This window comes from Amyelois transitella, chromosome 23, assembly GCF_032362555.1.
Source record: "Amyelois transitella isolate CPQ chromosome 23, ilAmyTran1.1, whole genome shotgun sequence".
In the NCBI taxonomy this organism is placed as follows: domain Eukaryota; kingdom Metazoa; phylum Arthropoda; class Insecta; order Lepidoptera; family Pyralidae; genus Amyelois; species Amyelois transitella.
In genome coordinates this window covers 1466298-1488828 of record NC_083526.1, presented here as the reverse complement: position 1 = coordinate 1488828, position 22531 = coordinate 1466298, and the positions used below count along the sequence as shown (strand labels likewise).

At 35.1% G+C, this 22531-nt stretch overlaps 2 protein-coding genes across 2 annotated transcripts in view; one reads left to right on the top strand and one right to left on the bottom strand.

Moving 5' to 3' along the window:
* Nucleotides 1-6558, top strand: part of LOC106140129 (G protein-coupled receptor kinase 2) — a 64794-nt gene extending 58236 nt beyond the window's left edge. The window contains exons 12-13 of the mRNA XM_060950924.1: nucleotides 96-193; nucleotides 815-6558. The gene's annotated coding sequence lies outside the window, so the exon portion shown is untranslated. The remainder of the gene's footprint in view (nucleotides 1-95; nucleotides 194-814) is intronic.
* A 362-nt stretch (nucleotides 6559-6920) lies between these two features.
* On the bottom strand, nucleotides 6921-22163 carry LOC106140279 (methionine--tRNA ligase, mitochondrial). The gene is made up of 10 exons (XM_060951040.1): nucleotides 21813-22163; nucleotides 21471-21569; nucleotides 20715-20896; nucleotides 17449-17568; nucleotides 16186-16294; nucleotides 15091-15209; nucleotides 13539-13669; nucleotides 10099-10304; nucleotides 8734-8928; nucleotides 6921-8252 (listed from the first exon to the last, which is right to left on the bottom strand). Exons 1-10 carry the CDS (start codon nucleotides 21895-21897, stop codon nucleotides 7846-7848), a joined length of 1653 nt encoding a protein of 550 aa, XP_060807023.1. The 5' UTR covers nucleotides 21898-22163; the 3' UTR covers nucleotides 6921-7845.
* Between the last annotated feature and the right edge of the window lie 368 nt (nucleotides 22164-22531).

Genomic DNA, 22531 nt, shown 5'->3' with positions numbered 1-22531 from the left:
TTATTAAGCGATATAATAATATCCTATAATAATGAATAAAAAATTTTGAATTTTTTTTGAATTTTTTGAATTATGTATGTATAATTCGTTTGCAGGCGAGGACGGCAGAGAAGCGCCGACGGTAGACCTCCAATTGACGGCCGACGTGCCCGCCGCTGACGAAGCGAACGGATGCTTTACATTCGTTAGAAAGGTGAGTATCTTATATATATATTTATAGTACCCGGTTGACCGAGCTTTGCTCGGTCTATTAGAGATGGCGCTGACATAGTTTCTTATTAGATATATATAAAATTCTCGTGTCACAATGTTCGTTCCTGTACTCCAACGAAACGGCTTGACCGATTCTCATGAAATTTTGTGAGCATATGGAGTCTAGGTCTGAGTATCGGCAAACATCTGTTTTTCATACCCACAAAATGTAAAACAACGTTTGCCGGGACAGCTAGTAACGTAATATACGGTGTACTCACTTTATACACAGTATACAAATTTTTCGTGTGTTTTTCGGCACTATTGTTGTAAAAGGCGACTAAGGGATAGGCTAATAAACTTGGGATTGCGTTAGGAACTTGTTACAATTTGAATTACATTTTTAAGCCATACAGTTGAATGAAGTCATAGTTCATATTTTTTTTCAACCTGAAATACCCGCTTTTGTTTGTTTTGCAAAATCGTATTTTTCTCGTAATTATAAATTAGACACATTATTAAAAAAAATTCGAAATTATTCGAAATTCAAAAGCGACTTTCAACATGTCTGTTAATTAACAAAAATGGCGTTTAAAATTGAACATTTCGTGGTTGGCGCCAGGCGCTGTGCCCTCAGAAGCAGGTGCCGGCGCGGCTGCGGCCGGTGCCGGTGCCCGACCACCTGCTGCCGCACAGCTGACCGCCTCCAGGGGGGGGAGATCCACAAAACTAATGGAACTTGTAATCAATCTTTGAAATACCAAATGAATAAACAACTATGGATTTATAATAAAATAGTATGTGCGTTACGTTTAGATGAAAAGAAAAAAAAAACTGTAATTCCTTACACAGAACGCCTTAAATAGGAGGGATGAATAGCCGAAAAGAAAATTGTTGTTATTTGCTTTATAGGAAATTAAAAAAAAAATAGACAAGTGACTTGCATTATAGATTAAGCTTACTGTTATGTCAGGGGAAATTTTAATAATCAGCCACCATTTATTTGCTACTAAACTAACTTGTGTAAAATTTTTGATTTGATACACTGACCTTGTTTATTTTCAATTATAATTTTGACAAAAGTTTTTAACATCTTTACAAAACAAAAATTTTTTTCGATAATTTTTTTTTTAGAATACAGACATTTAAAAGATTTCAAATGTTAAAAATATGGATGTGGAACATGAATAAAAATAATGGTGAAGTTGTTAATGGTAGGAACATTGTGAAATAATGCATATTTGTGTGTAGGATATAGAAATGTATGTTTTAATTTTGTACAATTCCTGGATACGACATGCATATGATAAGACTTATAAGAGGTTTCGGATGAATAGGAAGTTGACTTTTGAGTAGGTAATGCAATTATAGCAAAATGCAATTTTTCGTGTATTTTTTGTTAAAATGAAGTAATGTGTTGTAATAAACTGAACAAGTAAAATGTAGGAAATTCGTATTAAATTAAATTTGACATATTTTGGAATTGCAAAAACCGACTACGAATTTTCTCCGGAACATTATATTTATTTTCTTATCCCATGACAAAAAAAATATTAAAATATACGCAACAAATTATACTGATTGAGTTAGCCTCAAGTATGTTCAAGATTTGTGTTATGGGATACCTACTACTAACTCAACGATAATATATTTCACAATAAATTGTGACAAACATACTCGTTATAATTCATAATATTAAAACTAAAGAATGAAACTTTGGGAAAATAAGGAAATTTGACAGATATACAACTGTTGATATAATAGTTTTAAATGGAAGTTTTTGAATGTTTTGCAGTAATATCATGAACAATTTAGCTGTAAGAGAAAGTCCATTGCCCGTATTGATTTGTAATCGCGCAAATGTTTCTACACAGAGAGATATGAACATACTAGATTTAGATAAATAGTAATAAAAAAATGCCTTCGTATTTTTAATTTCGTTATTTCTTTTTCCTTTAGTTTTTCGAACAAAGCAGAATCAGAAGGAATTTACAAAAAACAACATTTGCTAAATCATATTAGAAAGTAATTTTTTTCTGATCATATTTTTTTTTCATTCTTTAAGAAAGCCTGCCTTAATTAATATGTGAAAGTATTATGCAACTTTTGACTGAACTTTCTTTATTTTTCTTATTTTACATATACATTTTTTTCTACTTTCATTAATTATTTCCACTACACTAAGGACGTATTCGCGTGTAGAGAAAAGTCATGTATATTTTTGTATATAGCACAGAATTATTTAAAATATATAAATAAGACTAAGTTGATATTATTTTTTATTATGCTATTTTTATTTTCTTAAAGGTTAAATGCCTCCATAATTGTGTATTATCAAATTTAGCCTTTATTTTACTGAGCAGGGATGTAAAAAAGAATTGACACGTAAAAACGGATCTTACATGTATAAAATTGGGTGCGATTCAATGTGAATGTTTTTCGAATGAAATAATTGTAAATTAAAAGATATGATGCGTTTTAAGGGCGCAAATAGTCCTTATCTTTGATTGTTATCAATCAAAGATCATAAACTAAAAAAAATAAACTATTAAAACGAAATCAGATGAGAATAAAATAAAAGTACTGGGAATTTTGTCATTTTCACATAATCAAATGATGAAAACCAATTACAATATTCATTATGTACAGTGCCAACTTAAAAATGTATGTACGATGAATTTTTTTTTAATTCAAAATGACAACCAATGTCTTAATTATATTCAACGGACACGAAACATTCTTACGAAAGCAAAACAAATAAATTCCAAAGTCTTAAGTGGTAATTTTAGAATCTAGCAATAATATGGAAACGAATTGTCTATGTATCATTTGTCTATGATATTTAGTAAATTTTCTGTAATTTATGGTTTCGGTCGAACGTAGATATATTATTTCCGGCTGATGTGAATGTTAGTAAGTTGGTATTTGTAAATGTAGTAATCGCACAAGTCCACCATATTTTTACGCCATCTTTTTGTACATTGCCAGTATAAAAAAAAATATATACTTCCATATTATATTAGTGTGTAAGTATTATAAATGCATTTTGATGTGTACCTTTGTATTGTATTTTAATATTTCAGAAGCCTAAAATAATGTCGTTTTTAGCATCGCGGTGTTTTTTCAAGGGTAATATTGTAAGATATTATTGAATTTGTCGAACAACTTTTTTTTTTAATTTGAGTATACTATTGTCCGTATCGATGCCATTTTTCGATTCAAATTCTCGATTTCAAATTTAAATTGCCAAAAAAAGTTAATATTGAATTGGTTATCGAAATTTGAATCAATGAAAGAATAATCGATTGGTTTAGGAATGTTCTTATACAGGGGGTTTTAGTGTAGAAATTTCATTGTAGGGGATGAGTTATAAAACAAAATTTACAAGTTATTAATATACAAAAAACATTTAATAAATCTTTGTAAGCTTCAATTTCTTAAAAAAAACTTTCTTTTTGGTATAATTTACATGGGTAATATTATACATAGTATAATTAGACAGTAATTTGATAATCGATAGTTTCGATTATTTTGATTCGCTTACTCTAAGTTTTGGTCTAAAACACTCTGTATAACGAGCATTAATATTTATTGTAATTTATATTCAAAGTTAGATTAATATTAAAATGTTCATCTGAAAGCCAAACGGATAGGTGTTCACTTTAGATTATTGTTTTCGCGCCTTTTTTATTTATTAAGATTTAAGCCAATAGTTTTTATACGCAACCGAATATTTTTAACATGACAAGAGATGTATTTAAAGTGAATACTTAGGTATGTTTGGCGTTGCACGGAGTATTCGCTTTTTGTAATATACAACAGTCCGGTTTCAGCTTTGTTCGTGTGAGATTAATTATTGGTGTTGTCGCAAGAATTTGAAAGTCACTCTATTGAAAGCTGCCTGCGTTTAAGGTTTCCCCGCGAACTTCATCAGCGGCACAAGCATGGCACAAGCGACCTAGATTTTATCGCGCGATAAACTAGCTCTGTCCCGTTTCACATCATAATAAAAAGCGAAACAGCAACAGTTTATCGTGCGATAAAAACGGCGTCGCGTGTGCCTTGCTTCGGAGGCAAGTCGTCTATCCTGCATTCCTGAATTGCAACTCGAATTCGTGAAATAAACAAGCGAATACTCCATAAAATATAAAGTACTGCTCTTTGAAGTAAATGCGTTGGAATGGGTACATTTGGGCGTGCTCAAGGTCTTAGGAGCTCAATATGTACAAATATTTGTAACGATGTGTTAGCGCATAGAGCGGCGATTCGGGGACTTTTGGTTTTTTAACCTGGCAACATTATTAACGAGTTGAAAATACTACTGTTTTACTGCTAACACAGAATTCAGGGTTCATACGAGTATGTGGCGTTCCACTTGGGTGGAATCGAGTTAAGGGTGCATTCAGTGAAATATTTGTTAGATCATGTCTAATATAAAAAAAAAAATTACAATTAATTTTAATCACATCAAAAATTTCAAAGTTACACTTTCAAATATCTTATTGTATAATTTACTTGCTTACGATCAATTGAAATCGCAAAATTATACCAATTTTTCACAACTTTTCAAATATTTCGGAAACTAGGATCTGCCCAGTGGTACCTTTTTGAACGCCACACAATAACATCAATTGATCGCTTTTTGTGTAGTAATGATTTGGATTTAAATTCTACCCGCCTTTTAGAAATTTGTTGTCACGTTTCGTATGTTTTTGGTTTAAATTATGTGTGTTTATTTTTAAATAGTATTTGCTTTATTTTGTAGTTTTGATATTCTACAATGTTCATCAATGCAACGTTTCCTATTAATTTATTTTTAGTTTTATTAAATGCACATAATGAAAGTTGAATAATATAAGGCTTATATTATTCCTTTATAAACTTTGTAGTGATTCTAAAACTATAGGGATTTTTTTGTTATTTATACCCGATTCGCCGGATAGTCGCAGAAACTAAAACTAACCATTTATTGATGTATTTGTCGCCGAATTTTTGTATGAATCTACATTGTACAGTGAGTTAAATATAAAAGTATACGACTTATATGCATTACCTAGCACATCAGCTCTCACGGCAGTAAATTTGATTGTTTGGCTCATCTTTTACCAAAAATTTTGTTAATATTGTAATTTGATTTTTACATATGCGTTAATACTCGTACCTAGGTTTCGATCTAGTATACTTTTTGTATGTAGCCCACTGTACCGTTACCTGTATCATACTCACTCGAAGCATTTTCTATTTGTATTTTTGAAATATAATTATGTGCTGTTGAAAAAAAAATGCAATATTAAAAGGCCTTGTAGGATTATATTTGCCGCGGTTTGGTCCTCGTGGGAATTTGAAAATAAATTTTCAAATTTGATTCTTACGTTTATATAAAGTGACTGAGAAAAAAGTTAAAGGCATGAATATAACGTAAATGTGTTTGTCTTTTATACGAGTATGATTTTTTAAAAAAACTCGCACAGAAGTAAACAAACAATTTTTTTTTCAATAGCACATAATATGTAGAGATTGTTCAATCTAAAATTAAACGTCAGACGACAGTATTATTATGGAGGGCACGAGTATTCATTTATTTCATTTCAAATGTTGCATTTATTTACTGCATAAAAAAAGAAAAAATAAAGTCAGTTTCAATATTTGTTTTGAATTAATCTGAAATGATTAGGAATTTAGTTTGGATAATCTCTACAAAGAAACTAGTGATGGTGCAGAAAGAATTGAAATAGATACTCGATATAATTAATCGAACATTTTCTATATCCATCACTAAACGCCCGAATCATTTGATATTATCGTGCTGTCTCTGTCTTTTTATTATGGGGAGAAAGAGATGGCACGATTTAAAAGATATTGCTTATAAGTTTGGATATTCGGTGTGCTGTCTCTGTCTTACTTATTAAAGAGTGAAAGAGATAGCACGGTTTTGCTTATAAAATGCAGTTGTAACTGGAAGCCACTCATGTAAATTAAGGAAAGAAAAATGACTTTGGAAACTTTTTCTTTCTAATTACACAAATAAAAGAAACCCGAATTAAAACGAGATGAAGATGTCCATAATAGCTCCTTAAATTGATGGTATTGTCGTTTTCAAAATAAATGAAAATTTATGCGTAAAAAATTTGAAATCCTATATGGATCTGATACAAAGGTCATTCAAGGTCATGTTTTTAATCTGTGGTTTTTAAGTAGGAGTTTGGCTTCCAGTTCCGTGGTATTTATATTCGGGCGTGTATGAACGTATGTGACAGCTGAACTGTGTGCTGTAACTAGCTTCATAGAGAAAGCCGCCGGTTGTAGCAGTATTGATGCAAATATTGTTATTTATAAGTATTCCTAATAAATTGACTCCGATATAGATTTGATTTGTTTCATTTTGTACCTGACCTTTGGCCTGGACAATGCGCAAGAGCATAGAAATAATAGCTATGTGAGTAATCGAAATTGATCCCTAGTTGCGAACGGAAATTTAAAATCTTTTTTACAAAGATTCACTATCAGTCTTTTTAAAGCTGCTGGTTCTGTCAACCTCTAGACGTGACTATATGTATGTATATATATATCAAATATTATAAGTATGGCATATAAATAGTATAAATATGTCCAAATCATTCATATATATGAAATAAAAATAATATTTTTTTTTATAAATAAATTAAATACCTTTTTAAAATAGTAAAGAAAGATATTTCTGCGGTCGGAACCAAATAAATGAAATAGGATAAATATCAACAATTTTATTCACAAATAAATAAATTATTACAGCATCAGTCGAACACAAACTAAATCTATTTGAACTATCCGAAATGCACCATGGTCTTTAAATTAAACTTAGTTTTTAAGTAATTTATTTGACGTCAACCAAGTTGTTAAACCATACGACAATTATTAAGCGATATAATAATATCCTATAATAATGAATAAAAATTTTGAATTTTGAAATAAATTAAATAAAAACTGTATGGCATTTCTAACTTACAATTGACTGCGTGACCAGAATTCAGTCAAATATATGCACCATTTCTTAAAATGCTAGATATGTAACAAATTTATTGATCATAATGGAATATTGGAACAAATAAATATCTATTTTATCATTTTTATTCCTTTCCAGACACTGTCTTTTCCATTCATAAATTTTACTTCAAAACTGCTTTCTTTACGATTAAAAAAAGACTACATTTTAAAACGACTCAAGTATTGATGAAGGAATCAATTCTTCGCATCTAATTAATATACATTTATTGTTGGATAAGTTAACTAAAATGACTTGTGATATTGGCGTGTGCTTGCATATATACAACATGTTCATATTAAAAAAAAATCAGTATACAATTTTTACATGACAAATAAACAACTTACATTTCTTATTAATAATAACAGGAAGATTCATATATAAAAAGGAACGAGAGATGGACGTATGTTTAAAAAAAAATACAATTACTAAAGTTTTGGGAGTACTAAAAAACTTCTAAAATCACCCGTAACTTACAATGTTGCCAGCACGAAGGAAAAAAAATTGTTTAATCTCACATTTCTAAGTAGGTATTTATTGTTTCAAAATTGAAGAGTAAACCACTTAATCTATATCTATTTAATCTGTATGCAAAGACATCACCAGAAACCTAGGAAGCCTTAATGAAACATTTACGCACTGGCCTTTTTTTTCTGTACATTATTTTTATCAGTATATATCCTTTGGAAAAGCACGAATTTCCCGCTCTGTATATTCTTCGTTTCGTGTATAGCACCCTTTATTTTCCACGAGGGTCTCTCGCAGTCTTTCCAATACCTTTTATCCTTGGGTATTTGTAATTTGTCTAGTAATTTAGTTGACAGATCTGGTATTATAGGCTGCAGTATGATGCCGCTAATTCTTAACGTTTCCATTGTTATGTGTAAGATGACGTCCAGATGTTTTTGGTTTTCCACTTGTTTGCGGAGCTCCCAAGGTTTGTGTGTCTCGAAGAACAGATTAGCGAGGTGTAGGACGTGTATGACCTCGTCGACCGCTTTGTAGAACTGGTAGTTTCTGTAGTGGGTGTGGCATAAGTCTGTGAAAAAGGCGGAAAGCCTGTTTGAAAACATCCCAACTAATATTAAAAAAAACACCCGCTTATATATGTAATCAAGCCGTGTGGTTCCCGACACCATAAAAAAAATAGGACCACTTCATCTCGTTCCCAGGAATGTCGTAAAAGGCTATTAAGGGATAGGCTTATAAACTTGGTATTCTGCTTTTAATCGATGGGCTAACGACCTGTCACTATTTGAATCTCAATTCTATCATTAAGCCAAACAGCTGATCGTGGTCTATCAGTCTTTTTAAGACTGTTTGCTCTGTCTACCCCGCAAGGAATATACCCCTGCGTGTGAATTCTTCACAAGGTTCCTTGTTGTTTGTTAAGTTTAAATAAATAAATATAAATATATATGGGACAAATTACACAGATTGAGTTAGCCTCGAAGTAAGTTCGAAATTTGTGTTAAATTGACCTCAAAAGATTAATTGTCACTTAAATAAATTAAAAGTACCTGGCATCCTCTCGGCGGCGTCCAACAATCGGACGGTGACGTCATTGAGGCTACACTGCAGCAACTCCTGCGCATGCAGAGCCGGGAACTCCTGCCTCGGGTTGAGGGCGGCGCCGCAACACCTGCTGGCCAGGTTCCCGAGGGTATCCGCCAGTTCGGAGTTCGCAACGTTGATGAGTTTAGTTTCGCTGTAATCTGTGTGGACAATAAAAATAGGTTGTCTGTAAAATCGGGTTCACTGACGATAGTTGAACGTGATAATGTCTAAAGAAAATACTGATGGAATGGTAGCATTTTTTCAAAAAGGGAATTTTAATTTCATTGTTAATAGATTTGTAAAGAAAGAAAAAAAGAAAGAAAAATATTTTATTTGATATCACAAACTTAACTATACTAAGTAACAGTATACTTGTATGTAGGTATATAGAGAAGGAGGTGGTATACGCTGCCGAACGCGACGGCCGATTGTGCCTCTCTGTCGCTCGTTCCGCGCTCTCGCGGATCGATGACGGATGCGAATTCAATTGACATTTTTATCTTCATTTATTTGACGAAATATTCGTATTGAAATAATTCGTTATACATTCATTCATGTTTTTTTATTTAGACAATGTGCATTCGTCCACGATTTAGATTTCAGAGAGCTATCTATATTTGTAAATTGACGTCTGATGAAAACGCTGCAGTGTAGTTTGTTCCGCCGCTTCTACAAATGCGCTTTGGAAGCGTTAGTAGTTATAAATAGATTAAAGTGATGTGACATCAATAAACTTGTATCAAATTTTGAAAAAAAAAATCTATTCTATTCTGAGCTATGACAGAAAGAGCAATCGTTAATTCCTTAACAAAAATACCTAGGTATCTATACTAATATTATAAAGCTGAGTTTGTTTGTACAATCTCAGATACTACTGGTTCGAATTGAAAATTTCTTTTTGCGTTGAATAGACCATTTATCGAGGAAGGCTTCAGGCCATATAACATCATGCTGCATATACATAAAGGAGCAAAGAAATAATGGAAAATGAGAAAAAAAACCGGAGAAAATTATTCATCCTAGATCGCTTCAATGATGCCCAAAATAACTATTATATACAAAAAAAAAATAGAACCACTCCATCTCTTTCCCATGGATGTCGTTAAAGGTGACTAAGGGACAGGCTAGGATAAGGCGATGTGCTAGCCAACCTGTCACTATTTAAATCTCAATTCTATCATTACACCAAACAGCTGAACGTGGCCATTCAGTCCATTTCAAGCCTGTTGTCTCTGTCTACCCCGCAAGGGACATAAACGTGACCATAAGTACGTATGTATGTATAACTATCCCGCGCGGGCACAGCTAATCACAACAACACAACTCACTAGCGTCCTGCGCCATTGTGGCCTCCCTGAGCAGCAGATATCGCAGCGCGTGCGCAGCGGCGGGCGCGGCGCGCGGGCACACCGCGTTGTGCAGGGATTTAGACATCTTGACGCCGGCCGCCGTCCAGTGCGCGTGGCACAGCACGCGGCGCGGCGGGCGCAGGCGCGCCGCCAGCAGGAACGCCGGCCAGTAGATGCCGTGGAACCTCGGGTGGGGGGGGGGGAGTGGTATTATTAAGACATACATACATACATAACACGGGTAGGTGGTGGTAGTGGCATTGTTAAGACATAATAAAATAAAGAATAGGACCACTCCATCTCGTTCCCATGAATGTCGTAAAAGGCGACTAAGAGATAGGCTTATAAACTAATTTATTGTATGTCCGTTACAAACTGTTAGTCTATCTCTCTTGACAATGACATTGACACTCATAGATAATTAATCATATGATACATACATACATAACACGGGTAGGTGGTGGTAGTGGCATTGTTAAGACATACATGCATAACTCGGGTGCCGTGTGGTTCCCGGCACCAATAAAAAAAAAAGAATAGGATCACTCGATCTCGTTCCCGTGGATGTCGTAAAAGGCGACTAAGGGATAGGCTTATAAACTTGGGATTCTTCTTCTAGGCGATGGGCTAGCAACCCGTCACTATTTGAATCTCAATTCTATCATTAAGCCAAATAGCTGAACGTGGCCTATCAGTCTTTTCAAGACTGTTGGCTCTGTCTACCCCGTAAGGGTTAAAGACGTGATCGTATGTATGTATGTATGTACATAACTCGGGTTGGTGGTAGTGGCATTGTTAAGACATACATACATACATAGGGGGTGTTGTTATACAATGTAATAAGGTTTGTTTTTGTATCTCTTTCGTTTAGTATGTAGCTGTCTCGCTCTAACCTAATGTGTCATGGCGGATAGTGTGTATTGAGTGATATAGTGCTCATTAACTTAAATATAAACTGTTGCCTACAATAAGCTTGCATTTCATTTATTACTCCATCTGGTAACTCGGGTTGGTGGCAGTGGCATTGTTAAGACATACATACATACATAACTCGGGTTGGTGGGGGTAATGGCATTGTTAAGACATACATTGTTTCATATAGGAATTTATGAAATAAAAAACACATTCGAACTTCTGTCGCATGATGACGCCATCCCAAACTGTTTTATTGTATGTCCGTTACAAACTGTTAGTCTATCTCTCTTGACAATGACATTGACACTCATAGATAATTAATCATATGATACATACATACATAACTCGAGTTGGTGGTAGTAGTGTCATTAATATGAGTTACATACGTACATACATACATAAAATCACGCCTCTTTCCCGGAGGGGTAGGCAGAGACTACCTCTTTCCACTTGCCACGATCTCTGTATACTTATAACTAAGTTAATTATATATTATTCTTTAATTAAATTAACTTCTCTCGTGTAGTTCTCGGCAACAAATAAAAAAAAAACAAAGAATAGGGTAACACTCCGCCTCATTCCCGTGGATGTCGTAAAAGGTGATTGAGGGACAGGCTTATTAACTTGGCATTCTTCTTTTAAGCGATAGGCTAGCAACCTTTCACTATTTGAATCTGAATCCTATCATTAAGCCAAACAGCTGAAAGTGGCCTATTAGTCTTTTTAAGACTGTTGGCTTTGTCTACCCCGCAAGGGATATAGACGTGAATGAATGAATGAATGAATGATTTATTATGATCGTGATTATATTTATTTAAAAAACACATTAAAAATTTCGAGCCGAATCTCCTAAGAAAGAGAGTACTGATATTAAGAGATAGAAAAGCAACTCCTATTTCGAGATATCAGAAAAAGACGGTAATTTCAAAAAGAGACAGCAAGAGCAATAGTAATATCAAAAAGAGACAAAGCTACATCAGAAAGAGACAGATTTAATAGGAACAGGGGTAGAATGACAAATATCATAAAGAGACTGATGATGGGCACAGCAGAAAAAGACTGATGATAGATATGCCAAGCCTCATTGTTACAATGAGGCTTGTGATATATTATGCCATCTGCATCACAAAGATATTAATGAAATTGACTGATGATAGAGATAACACAAAGTGACTAGAGATTGTTACAAAGAGGCTGATGATATACACACTTGGTAGATAGAGTGATGAGAGAGACAAAAGGATATGAGAGAGAGATGAGAAAGGGAGGTGAGAGAAATGAGAGAGAAGAGAGAGAGAGAGAGAGAGAGAGACAAAAGGATATGAGAGAGATATGAGAAAGGGAGGTAAGAGAGAGAGAGAGACAAAAGGATATGAGAGAGATATGAGAAAGGGAGGTAAGAGAGAGAGAGAGAGCGAAATGAGAGAGAAACTAAAGGATACGAGAGAGATATGAGAAAGGGAGTTGAGAGAGAGAGAGCGAAATGAGAGAGAAACTAAAGGATACGAGAGAGATATGAGAAAGGGAGGTGAGAGAGAGAGAGCGAAATGAGAGAGAAACTAAAGGATACGAGAGAGATATGAGAAAGGGAGTTGAGAGAGAGAGAGCGAAATGAGAGAGAAACTAAAGGATACGAGAGAGATATGAGAAAGGGAGGTGAGAGAGAGAGAGCGAAATGAGAGAGAAACTAAAGGATACGAGAGAGATATGAGAAAGGGAGTTGAGAGAGAGAGAGCGAAATGAGAGAGAAACTAAAGGATACGAGAGAGATATGAGAAAGGGAGGTGAGAGAGAGAGAGCGAAATGAGAGAGAAACTAAAGGATACGAGAGAGATATGAGAAAGGGAGTTGAGAGAGAGAGAGCGAAATGAGAGAGAAACTAAAGGATACGAGAGAGATATGAGAAAGGGAGGTGAGAGAGAGAGAGCGAAATGAGAGAGAAACTAAAGGATACGAGAGAGATATGAGAAAGGGAGTTGAGAGAGAGAGAGCGAAATGAGAGAGAAACTAAAGGATACGAGAGAGATATGAGAAAGGGAGGTGAGAGAGAGAGAGCGAAATGAGAGAGAAACTAAAGGATACGAGAGAGATATGAGAAAGGGAGTTGAGAGAGAGAGAGCGAAATGAGAGAGAAACTAAAGGATACGAGAGAGATATGAGAAAGGGAGGTGAGAGAGAGAGAGCGAAATGAGAGAGAAACTAAAGGATACGAGAGAGATATGAGAAAGGGAGTTGAGAGAGAGAGAGCGAAATGAGAGAGAAACTAAAGGATACGAGAGAGATATGAGAAAGGGAGGTGAGATAGATAGAGAGAAATGAGAGAGAAACTAAAGGATACGAGAGAGATATGAGAAAGGGAGGTGAGAGAGATAGAGAGAAATGATGAAGAGACAAAAGGATATGAGAGAGAGAGAGAAATAAGAGAGAGCAATAACAGAGAAAGAGACAAAATGAGAAGAGAGAGAAAAATTAGAAAAGAGAGAGATAGAGAGTCAACCACCAACTTGAGTATGTCCTTCCCGACGACGTGCAGGTCGGCGGGCCAGGCGCGCGCGGCCGGGAACCCCGCCGCCGTCAGGTAGTTGACCAGCGCGTCCAGCCACACGTATATGCTCTGCTCCTCGTCGTCTGGTACCTGGACAAAAAAAAAACAAAAAAAAAACACATTTTCGTAGGAATAACTAACTTTCATAAATAAATAAATATATACGGGACAAATTACACTGATTGAGTTAGCCTCGAAGTAAGTTCGAAACTTGTGTTACGAAATACTAACTCAACGATACTATATATTTTATAATAAATACTTATATAGATAAACATCCAAGACAATCAGAAAAAGTTATTTTCTCATCATGCCTTGACCGGGATTCGAACCCGGGACCTCCGGTGTCACAGACAAGCGTAGTACCGCTGAGCCACAGAGGCCGTCAAGTTCATAACTTGTGTTCTTCGGGGTCACCAGTTGTAGGAAGTATAGTTATGAAAGTTAGTTATTCCTACAGAAGTGAGAAGGAGAAAAGTGAAGAAAATAATCAGTTTAAAATAATTATAAACAGGTTGACTAAGCAGATATACATGGAGGGTGTAGAGGGAAAGGTCGGAGTGGGAAGACCTAGACGAACGTATCTTGATCAAATTAAGGACGTCCTGGTAAAGGGTCAGGTCAAAAGTACCCGAAACCGCCGAGCTTGCATGAAGAGAGTTATGAATGTGGATGAAGCGAAGGAAGTGTGCAGAGATCGTGGCAATTGGAAAGAGGTAGTCTCTGCCTACCCCTCCGGGAAAGAGGCGTGATTTTATGTATGTATGTATGTAAAATAATTATATTATGAACATAAAAGTTGAGAAGCTTTTTACAATAAAAATTATTTTTGACATAAATCACTAACAAGACCATGGCAACCGTTGCTATGGGAGTCTAGCAAGAAGGTTGCCTACAATTTTTAATCAATTATAAAAACTGCCGTTGACTAGAAGAAATCCCTGATCCCATCGCCTACAAGAGGTTACCAAGTTATTAATCCTATCTAAGTATTATAATTGTACCGCATTTATAGCAAATAAAGTATTTGAATTTATTTGTATCCGTTAATCGTCTTTTACGACAATAGTGGGGGAAGACATGGAGTGGCTCCATATTAAACACCCGGGAACCGCACGGCAGACGTGAAAGAAAGAGATTGAAACACTCACCCTTATAGCCCAGTGCACCCTGGAAAAACCCTATCCCTTAATCGTCTTTTACAACATCAGTGGGGAAAGACATGGAGTGGCTCCATTCTGAACACCCGGGAACCGCACGGCAGACGTGTGAGAAAGAGACGGAAGCACTCACTCTTATAGCCCAGTGCACCCTGCAAAAACCCTATCCCTTAATCGTCTTTTACGACATCAGGAGTGGCTCCATATTAAACACCCGGGAACCGCACGGCACGCGTGAAAGAAAGAGATTGAAACACTCACCCTTATAGCCCAGTGCACCCTGGAAAAACCTATCCCTTAATCGTCTTTTACGACATCAGGAGCGTGAGAGAAAGAGACGGAAACACTCACCCTTATAGCCCAGTGCACTCTGGAAGCCGGCCGGCTGACCGATATGTCGGGGAGATGCGTCGAGTTCTCCAGCATCTCCTGGAGCTGCTTTTGGTACTTGCTCGGTGTGATGACGCCGTCTGTTGATTATAAAATCACTATCTATTATTAGTATAAACATACATACATACATACAAAAAGATCAAAAGTACCCGAAACCGCCGAGCTTGCATGAAGAGAGTTATGAATGTGGATGAAGCGAAGGAAGTAGTATGCAGAGATCGTGGCAAGTGGAAAGAGGTAGTCTCTGCCTACCCCTCCGGGAAAGAGGCGTGATTTTATGTATGTATGTACATACATATAATCACGTGTATATCCCTTGCGGGTTAGACAGAGCCGAGAACAGCCTAAAGCCTACCTCGATGAACGGTCTATGCAACACAAAAAGAATTTCTCAATTCGAACCAGCAGTTCTTGAGATAAGCGTGTTCAAACAAACAAACAAACTCTTCAGCTTTAGCTATATTAGTATAGATGTACCGTGTGGTTCCCGGCACCAATACAAAAAAGAATATTCATCTTTATATATCATCTATTCTAAGTATAATTTAATATTGTGAAGTTGACGTTGTTGAAGAAAATGCTGCAGTGCAGTTTGTTACCGCTTCTTCTGCACTGACGCCTTGGAAGCGGCAGTAAACTTAGTTTTTAAGTAATTTATTTGACGTCAACCAATGTTGTTAAACCATACGACAATTATTAAGCGATATCCTACTAATATTATAAATGCGAAAGTTTGTGAGTATGTCAGGATGTCAGTATGGATGTTTGTTACTCTTTCACGCAAAAACTACTGAAGCGATTACGATGAAATTTAGTATGTAGGTAGCTGAATACCTAGAATAACATATAGGCTACTTTTTATTCCGGAATTCCCGCGGGATTGATTCCACGCGTACGAAGTTGCGGGCAGCCTCTAGTAGTATATGTATATCCTATAATAATGAATAAAAATTTTGAATTTGAATTTGAATAGGACCACTCCATCTCTTTCCCATTGATGTCGTAAAAGGCGTATGTATGTATGTATGTATGTATGTATAGATGCTCACTCACCGTTTTTCAACCACTCCTGCAGATCATTCTTGAACGCGCTCAGTCTGAACATATAGTTGATCTCCTCCGTCCATTCCACGCGATGGCCCGACTCCAAAGACACTTTCACCTAAAAATAAAATATTAAATTATTTAATACATCAAATAATCATTATCAAATTAGATGCCGTGTGGCTCCCGGCACCAATAAAAACAAAAAAAAAAGAATAGGACCACTCCATCTCGTTCCCATGGATGTCGTCAAAGGCGACTAAGGGATATGCTTATTAACTAGGAATTCTTCTTTTAGGCGATGGGCTAGCAACCTGTCACTATTTGAATCTCAATTCTATCGTTAAGCCAAACAGCTGATATACATATGTCTATATATACAAAGGCGGACTTATCCCATTTAGGGATCTCTTCCAAACAACCATTGAATAATTAAGAGGATAGTTATTACTTATGTATCCATGTAAAATATTATAAAATGAAATATGTAAAAAAAATAGCCCAACAGCTGAACGTGGCCCATCAGTCTTTCTAAGACATACATACATATGGTCACGTCTATTTCCCTTGCGGGGAAGACAGCGCCAACAGTCTTGAAAAGACTGAATGGCCACGATCAGCTATTTGGCTTAGTGATAGAATTGAGATTCAAACAGTGACAGGTTGCTAGCCCATCGCCTAAAAGAAGAATCCCAAGTTTATAAGCCTATCCCTTAGCCGCCTTTTACGACACCCATGGGAACGAGATGGGAGTGGTCCTATTCTAGTTTTTTTATTGGTGACGGGAACCACACGGCACAGTATAGAATAGAATATTTATTTGCTTTTGACTAGGGTTTACAAAAGGTGTAAAAACAGAACATAATTCCTCCTGGTCAGCTATGAATTATGGCATGCAATTATTATAAAATTATACACAAGTCACTGAAGTCAATTAATTAATTCTTAATAAAATAATGAAAATTTTTATGTAAATTTGTTGCAATAAATAAAAAATAAAAAAATTACTACTTCATATTTGTCAATATTTGATTTCAAGAAAATCACTACATAGTATAAAACAAAGTCGCTATTTTAGTCTGTTTGTCTGTATGCCTAAATCTTTAAAATTACGCAACGGATTTTGATGCGGTTTTTTGTAACAGGTAGAGTGATTCAAGAGGAAGGTTTTTATGTATAATAAACATTTATAATTTTGCACCCGTGTGAAGCCGGGGCGGGTTGCTAGTAAAATATATATGAATAAATTTAATTTTTATCTAATATACTCACAGTCTCCCCATTCCTGACCTCGTCCTTGACGTGACTCTCTGGGACGAAACTCTCATCGTTGACACTGTACCAGCCCGAGTAGTTAGCCTTGTATATAAAGTCTCGGTCCACTAATTCTTTCTGTAAGTATAAGAAAAAAAAAGTTTTATATACGAGTATCTATGCAGTAAAGATATTACAAACAAACAAAAAAAAAATTAAAAAAATCAAAAGACTAATAAAAAGACTGTATTCTGATGCATCTAACATTTGAGTGTACTTATATTTATGTAAGTTTATATATATTTTATTTATGTATGTTTATCATTAATTAGTTTGTAATTAATTGATTGTTGTAACGCATCCTCAATGCTTTTAATCTGCGCTGCCTCTTTGATTATGGCTTTTCCTTTTTATTTTGGTTGACTGGAAGAAATCACAATTGGGATAAGTCCGCCATTGTACACATTCTTCTATATCCAATGACTGTTCTGTTTTTGTTTTTTTTTCATTTTTATGTGCAATAAAGAGTTTACAAACAAACAAAAAAAATACTTGAGTAGTTACGTAAGCCATAGGTACGTAACGTAGCTCTTCAGTCGTAGATCAAGAGCTGAAGGTGGCCTTTCAGTTGATCAAGACTTTTAGCTCTGTCTACCCCGCAAGGGATATAGACGTGACTATATGTATGTATGTGATTATATTTACGTTCCCGCTGTACATACATACATATATAATGACATCTTTATCAATTACGGGGTAATCCGGTTATTACATGCATATATATAGTCATGTCTATATACCTTGTGGGGTAAACAGAGCCTTAAAAAGACTGTTTACCCCGCAAACACAATAGTCTTTAAAAGACTGATTGGCCACGTTCAGCTGTTTGGCTCAATGATAGAATTGAGATTCAAATAGTGACATTTTGCTAGTCCATCGTCTAAATGAAGAATCCCAAGCTTATAAGCCTATCCCTTAATCGCCTTTTACGAAATCCACGGGAAAAAGATGGAGAGATCCTATCCCTTCTTTTTATACTCGTGCCGGTAACCACACGGCACTCCAGGAATCCAGATGACACAGAGATAGACTAAACTTTTTCATGTAGTGTAGGTATATCTTAACTTAACACTCCTCACTTTTAGATTAGGGGTTAAAATCTTGCAGTTAAAACGAAATTTTGAATATTTCTTTCCACTCCGTATTCAGTGGAGCTTGACATTACGAAATTACATAAAACAATAATTCCAACCAATCAACAATCATTATAAAAAAATGCTATAAAAATGTCAATGTTGGCTTGTTTCCTCAACCCATTTATGTCGAGTTAGTTTTTATCATTCAACTAGCTGTGCCCGCGACTTCGTCCGCGTGGAATAGTAATTTTTGGCATCATTGAAGCCCTCAAGGATGAATAATTTTCCCCATTTTTTTGTCACATTTTCCATTATTTCTGCGCTCCTAATAGTTGCAACGTCATGGTCTATAGCTTAAAGCCTTCCTCGATAAATGGTCTTTTAGTCTATAAAAACAATCTTTTTGAGGACATAAGGGGGGGGGGAAGGGTGCGCCCTTAGAGAGGCGGGGGGAAAAATATATTTTAATTATTATATTTAAGTTGATTAAAATAAATCTGAGAAAATCGCATTTAAATCAGAGCAACGAACTGAAATTCTATTCTTCACTTTAACGGCTACTTTTTCATTCATATAATCACATCTATTACGCCTTACGGGGAAGACAGAGCCAACAGTCTTGAAAAGAATGAAAGGCCACGTTCAGCTGTATAGCTTAATGATGGAATTGAGTTTTTAATAGTGACAGGTTGCTAGCCCATCGCTTACAAGCAGAATTCCTAGTTTATGGCATGGCCTATCCTTTATACGGCTTTTACGACATGTATAGGAAAGATATGGAGTGGTCCTATTCTAAAACGCTGGTAACCACATGGCTCAATATAATAGGAAGGAAAATAAAATAAGATATCCTTATCCAGTTGATTCATAGGTTTAAGGAAAAAATACTAAAGTATTTTCCAATTGCAAAAAGTCAGATAGTTAATTTAATTGCAGTAGGAATATATACAAGTAGTTAGATAATCCATACTAATATAAAAAATTTGGCGGCATCTTTACGACACAAGTCACAAAAAAAATCACGCAACGCTTTCAAGTAAAAAACAGAAAAAGTCGAAATCGCGCAAGCAAAGATTTCACGGATTGGAGCATATATATCCTACTAATATAATAAATGGATGTTTAAAGCAAAACCTACTGAACCGATTACGATGAAATTTGGTGTGTAGGTAGCTGAAGACCCAGAATACCATATAGGCATTTTATCCTGGAGTTCCGGCGGGATTGATAGAGTTTCCATGCAGACGAAGTCGCGGGCGGCCTCTAGTATGAATAAACTTAAAAACAACTTGACCTATTCTGACGAATTTTGGCACAGAGATAGAATAGACCTTCAGAGTTTAATATAGGCTTTTCAGAAATTCCTGTGATTATAATTATGTATGTTATGTATATATATATGTATAAGTGTCGGTATAATGAACCTTTATAGTATGACACAGTTACAGTGTAATTTTTATGTATGTGGGTTAAACCTTTATCACAGAGTACCATATTTTGATTGATGTTAGATAAGAGTAAGTATCCAGTTATTTTTAGATCTATGTTATGAAAAATTTTTTGCATAATAGCATATACATATAAATATATTATATCTATATTCATACAATACAACAGTTAGCAGCGTGGTTCACACAGCATTTTAGAACAGGATGACTTCATATCTTTTCCTTGGATATTGTTAAAGTCGATTAAGGGACCATGCACAATCATCAAATTTAGCTTGTGCACAGTATAAAAAGGGTAAAGTTGCCCTACAAGGGATGCAGCGGTAAGGCAGTTTGAACTTTGTGTATCGCATTTCTACTACACACTACACATTGATATAGATTGAACTTGTAATTGGTACATATATTTTTTAAACTAGACTATACATATATTCTCACGTCTAAATCTCCTGCGGGGTAGACAAAGCCAATGAAAGGCCACATTCAGCTGTATGACTTCATGGTGGAATTGAGATTCAAAAAGTGATAGATTGCTTAGCCCATTGCCTACAAGAAGTTTATAAGCCTATCCATTAGTCACCTTTAACTATATAGGTACATGGGACAGATATGGAGTGGTTCTATTCTAAAGTGACGGAAACCACACGGCAACTAAACAATGGATTATATAACCAGATGGATTGAATACATCTGCACTCACCCAAAAATGCCTAACAGCTTTTTTATGTCGTTCCTCCGTGGTCCTCACATAGTCCGTATACTCCACACCGAAATCTCTAAAGAGGCTAGCATATTCGCTTGATATGTTCGCGCAGTATTCAGCTAGCGAGAGGTTGGCTTTGGCAGCCGCTTGTTGAACCTTCGTGCCGTGCTCATCTGTGCCTGGTAAAGAAAAATAAAGTTCCGATTATAAAATTGCAAGAAAAAAAAATTACCCACTCGGTGTTTTATTCAAAAGTAATTAAATTAACCTAGTTTCTGAAAATATGTAGTTCAAATTGAGCATAAATGTCCAAGCTCTAAAAAGTTGTTTAAACATGCAGCTCCATGTATTGCTTGCTCCATGTAGTGAAAACAGGGGCTTATCTCATGCAAAGGATTAGAGTTCTTGGGACCATGTCACAAGAGCACCACATTTTTTCAGATAAAGTATAATAATATATTTTTTACGAGTTCATATTTAGTCTTAGTTTATTTTCATTAGTTTGTAATGTTACTTTATTATAATCAATTAAATGTGTATATGTTTAACATTATATCAATGCAACTAAACATGAATTGGCATACTTAAACTATGTTTTTCAGTCAAATTAATAGGTAAGGGGTTAATTGGAGGTTTGGAGGTGCAAAATTTAAATGTCAATAATATTTATAAGGATATATATTTTATTTCTATTTGAATATAATATAGCTATAAGTGTTGGTCTCCCTATGTTATTAAATGGTTTAAACTAACCTGTACTGAATATGATTTCATAATGTGGATTTGTGAGTTTCTCAAATCTCTGGACGGCATCAGCTACCAACGCTGTGTAGAGGTGACCTAGATGAGGTGCTGCAATAACAATATTAGGTTAATGTGAAATACATATGACAAAAAAAAATTAAATACATTATAGGATTTGAAATGTTCTTATTAAGTGGAATTTTTATTAAAATCTACAGACGCAAATGATAAAAAATATTACTTACGATTAATTAGAACCAATTACTGATTAAAGATAACTTCGAGTTCAATTAGAACAGTGTAAACACAGCTTGGAGGTTATAAAATAAGTAAACATTACAAATGACTTACCCGCGTTTACGTAAAATATCGGCGTAGTTACATAAAACGGTCTCTTTTGCACAACCGAAGAAAACAATCGTAGAGTTAATCTCATCGTAATAAATAATACGCCACAAGTGTTTTGGCAATATTTACAATTGGGACACCAAATGGATATTTTTAGTTATAAAATTTGCGATCGAGTTTAGCTTTGGATTTTTTTTAGTTCAAATAAATATCTTTTTTACTGCTTGAGTTTACATTGATTGCGTTTGAACTGGTATTTTTATTAAAGCAGTCAACGATACGACGCGGATTTATTCACGTACGCATAGGTGCAGAAATTTACTGCGACCTGCGACATAAAGTCTCGGTCGAAGAGGTTATTGTTTGATTTGACAGCAAGTCTGACAGATTTCATGAAATTAACCAAATTTTTGACGTTGACAATAAATCGTCGAAAATAAAAGTTTTGACATTTTATTCTGACAATGAAATGTCTCATCCATATTATTTTGTTGAATAATTTTAACTTTACTCCCACCATACATGCAATATCACTGTACTTTTTATTTTTTTGTACTAAGAATTGGTACAATTTTAATTTTATCGATGCAAAAAGGAGAAAATCCATAATGTTTAGTTGTCAGTGTCACTTGCATCTGACATTTGACACCTCTAGTATTATGATAAAAAATTCAAAAGGCAAAATATATGTTCAAAATACTTAGAAACTAAAAGACTCTTCA

What these genes read in the sequence shown, in the direction of transcription:
- LOC106140279 (XM_060951040.1), bottom strand. Translation starts at nt 21,897, where the DNA reads ATGAGATTAACTCTACGATTGTTTTCTTCGGTTGTGCAAAAGAGACCG. An exon ending in GAGTGCACTGGGCTATAAGG is followed by an intron (nt 13,670 to 15,090) that starts GTGAGTGTTTCC and finishes TTTTTTGTCCAG; the next exon opens with GTACCAGACGACGAGGAGCA. An exon ending in CGCCGCCGAGAGGATGCCAG is followed by an intron (nt 8,253 to 8,733) that starts GTACTTTTAATT and finishes CCTTTTTCACAG; the next exon opens with ACTTATGCCACACCCACTAC.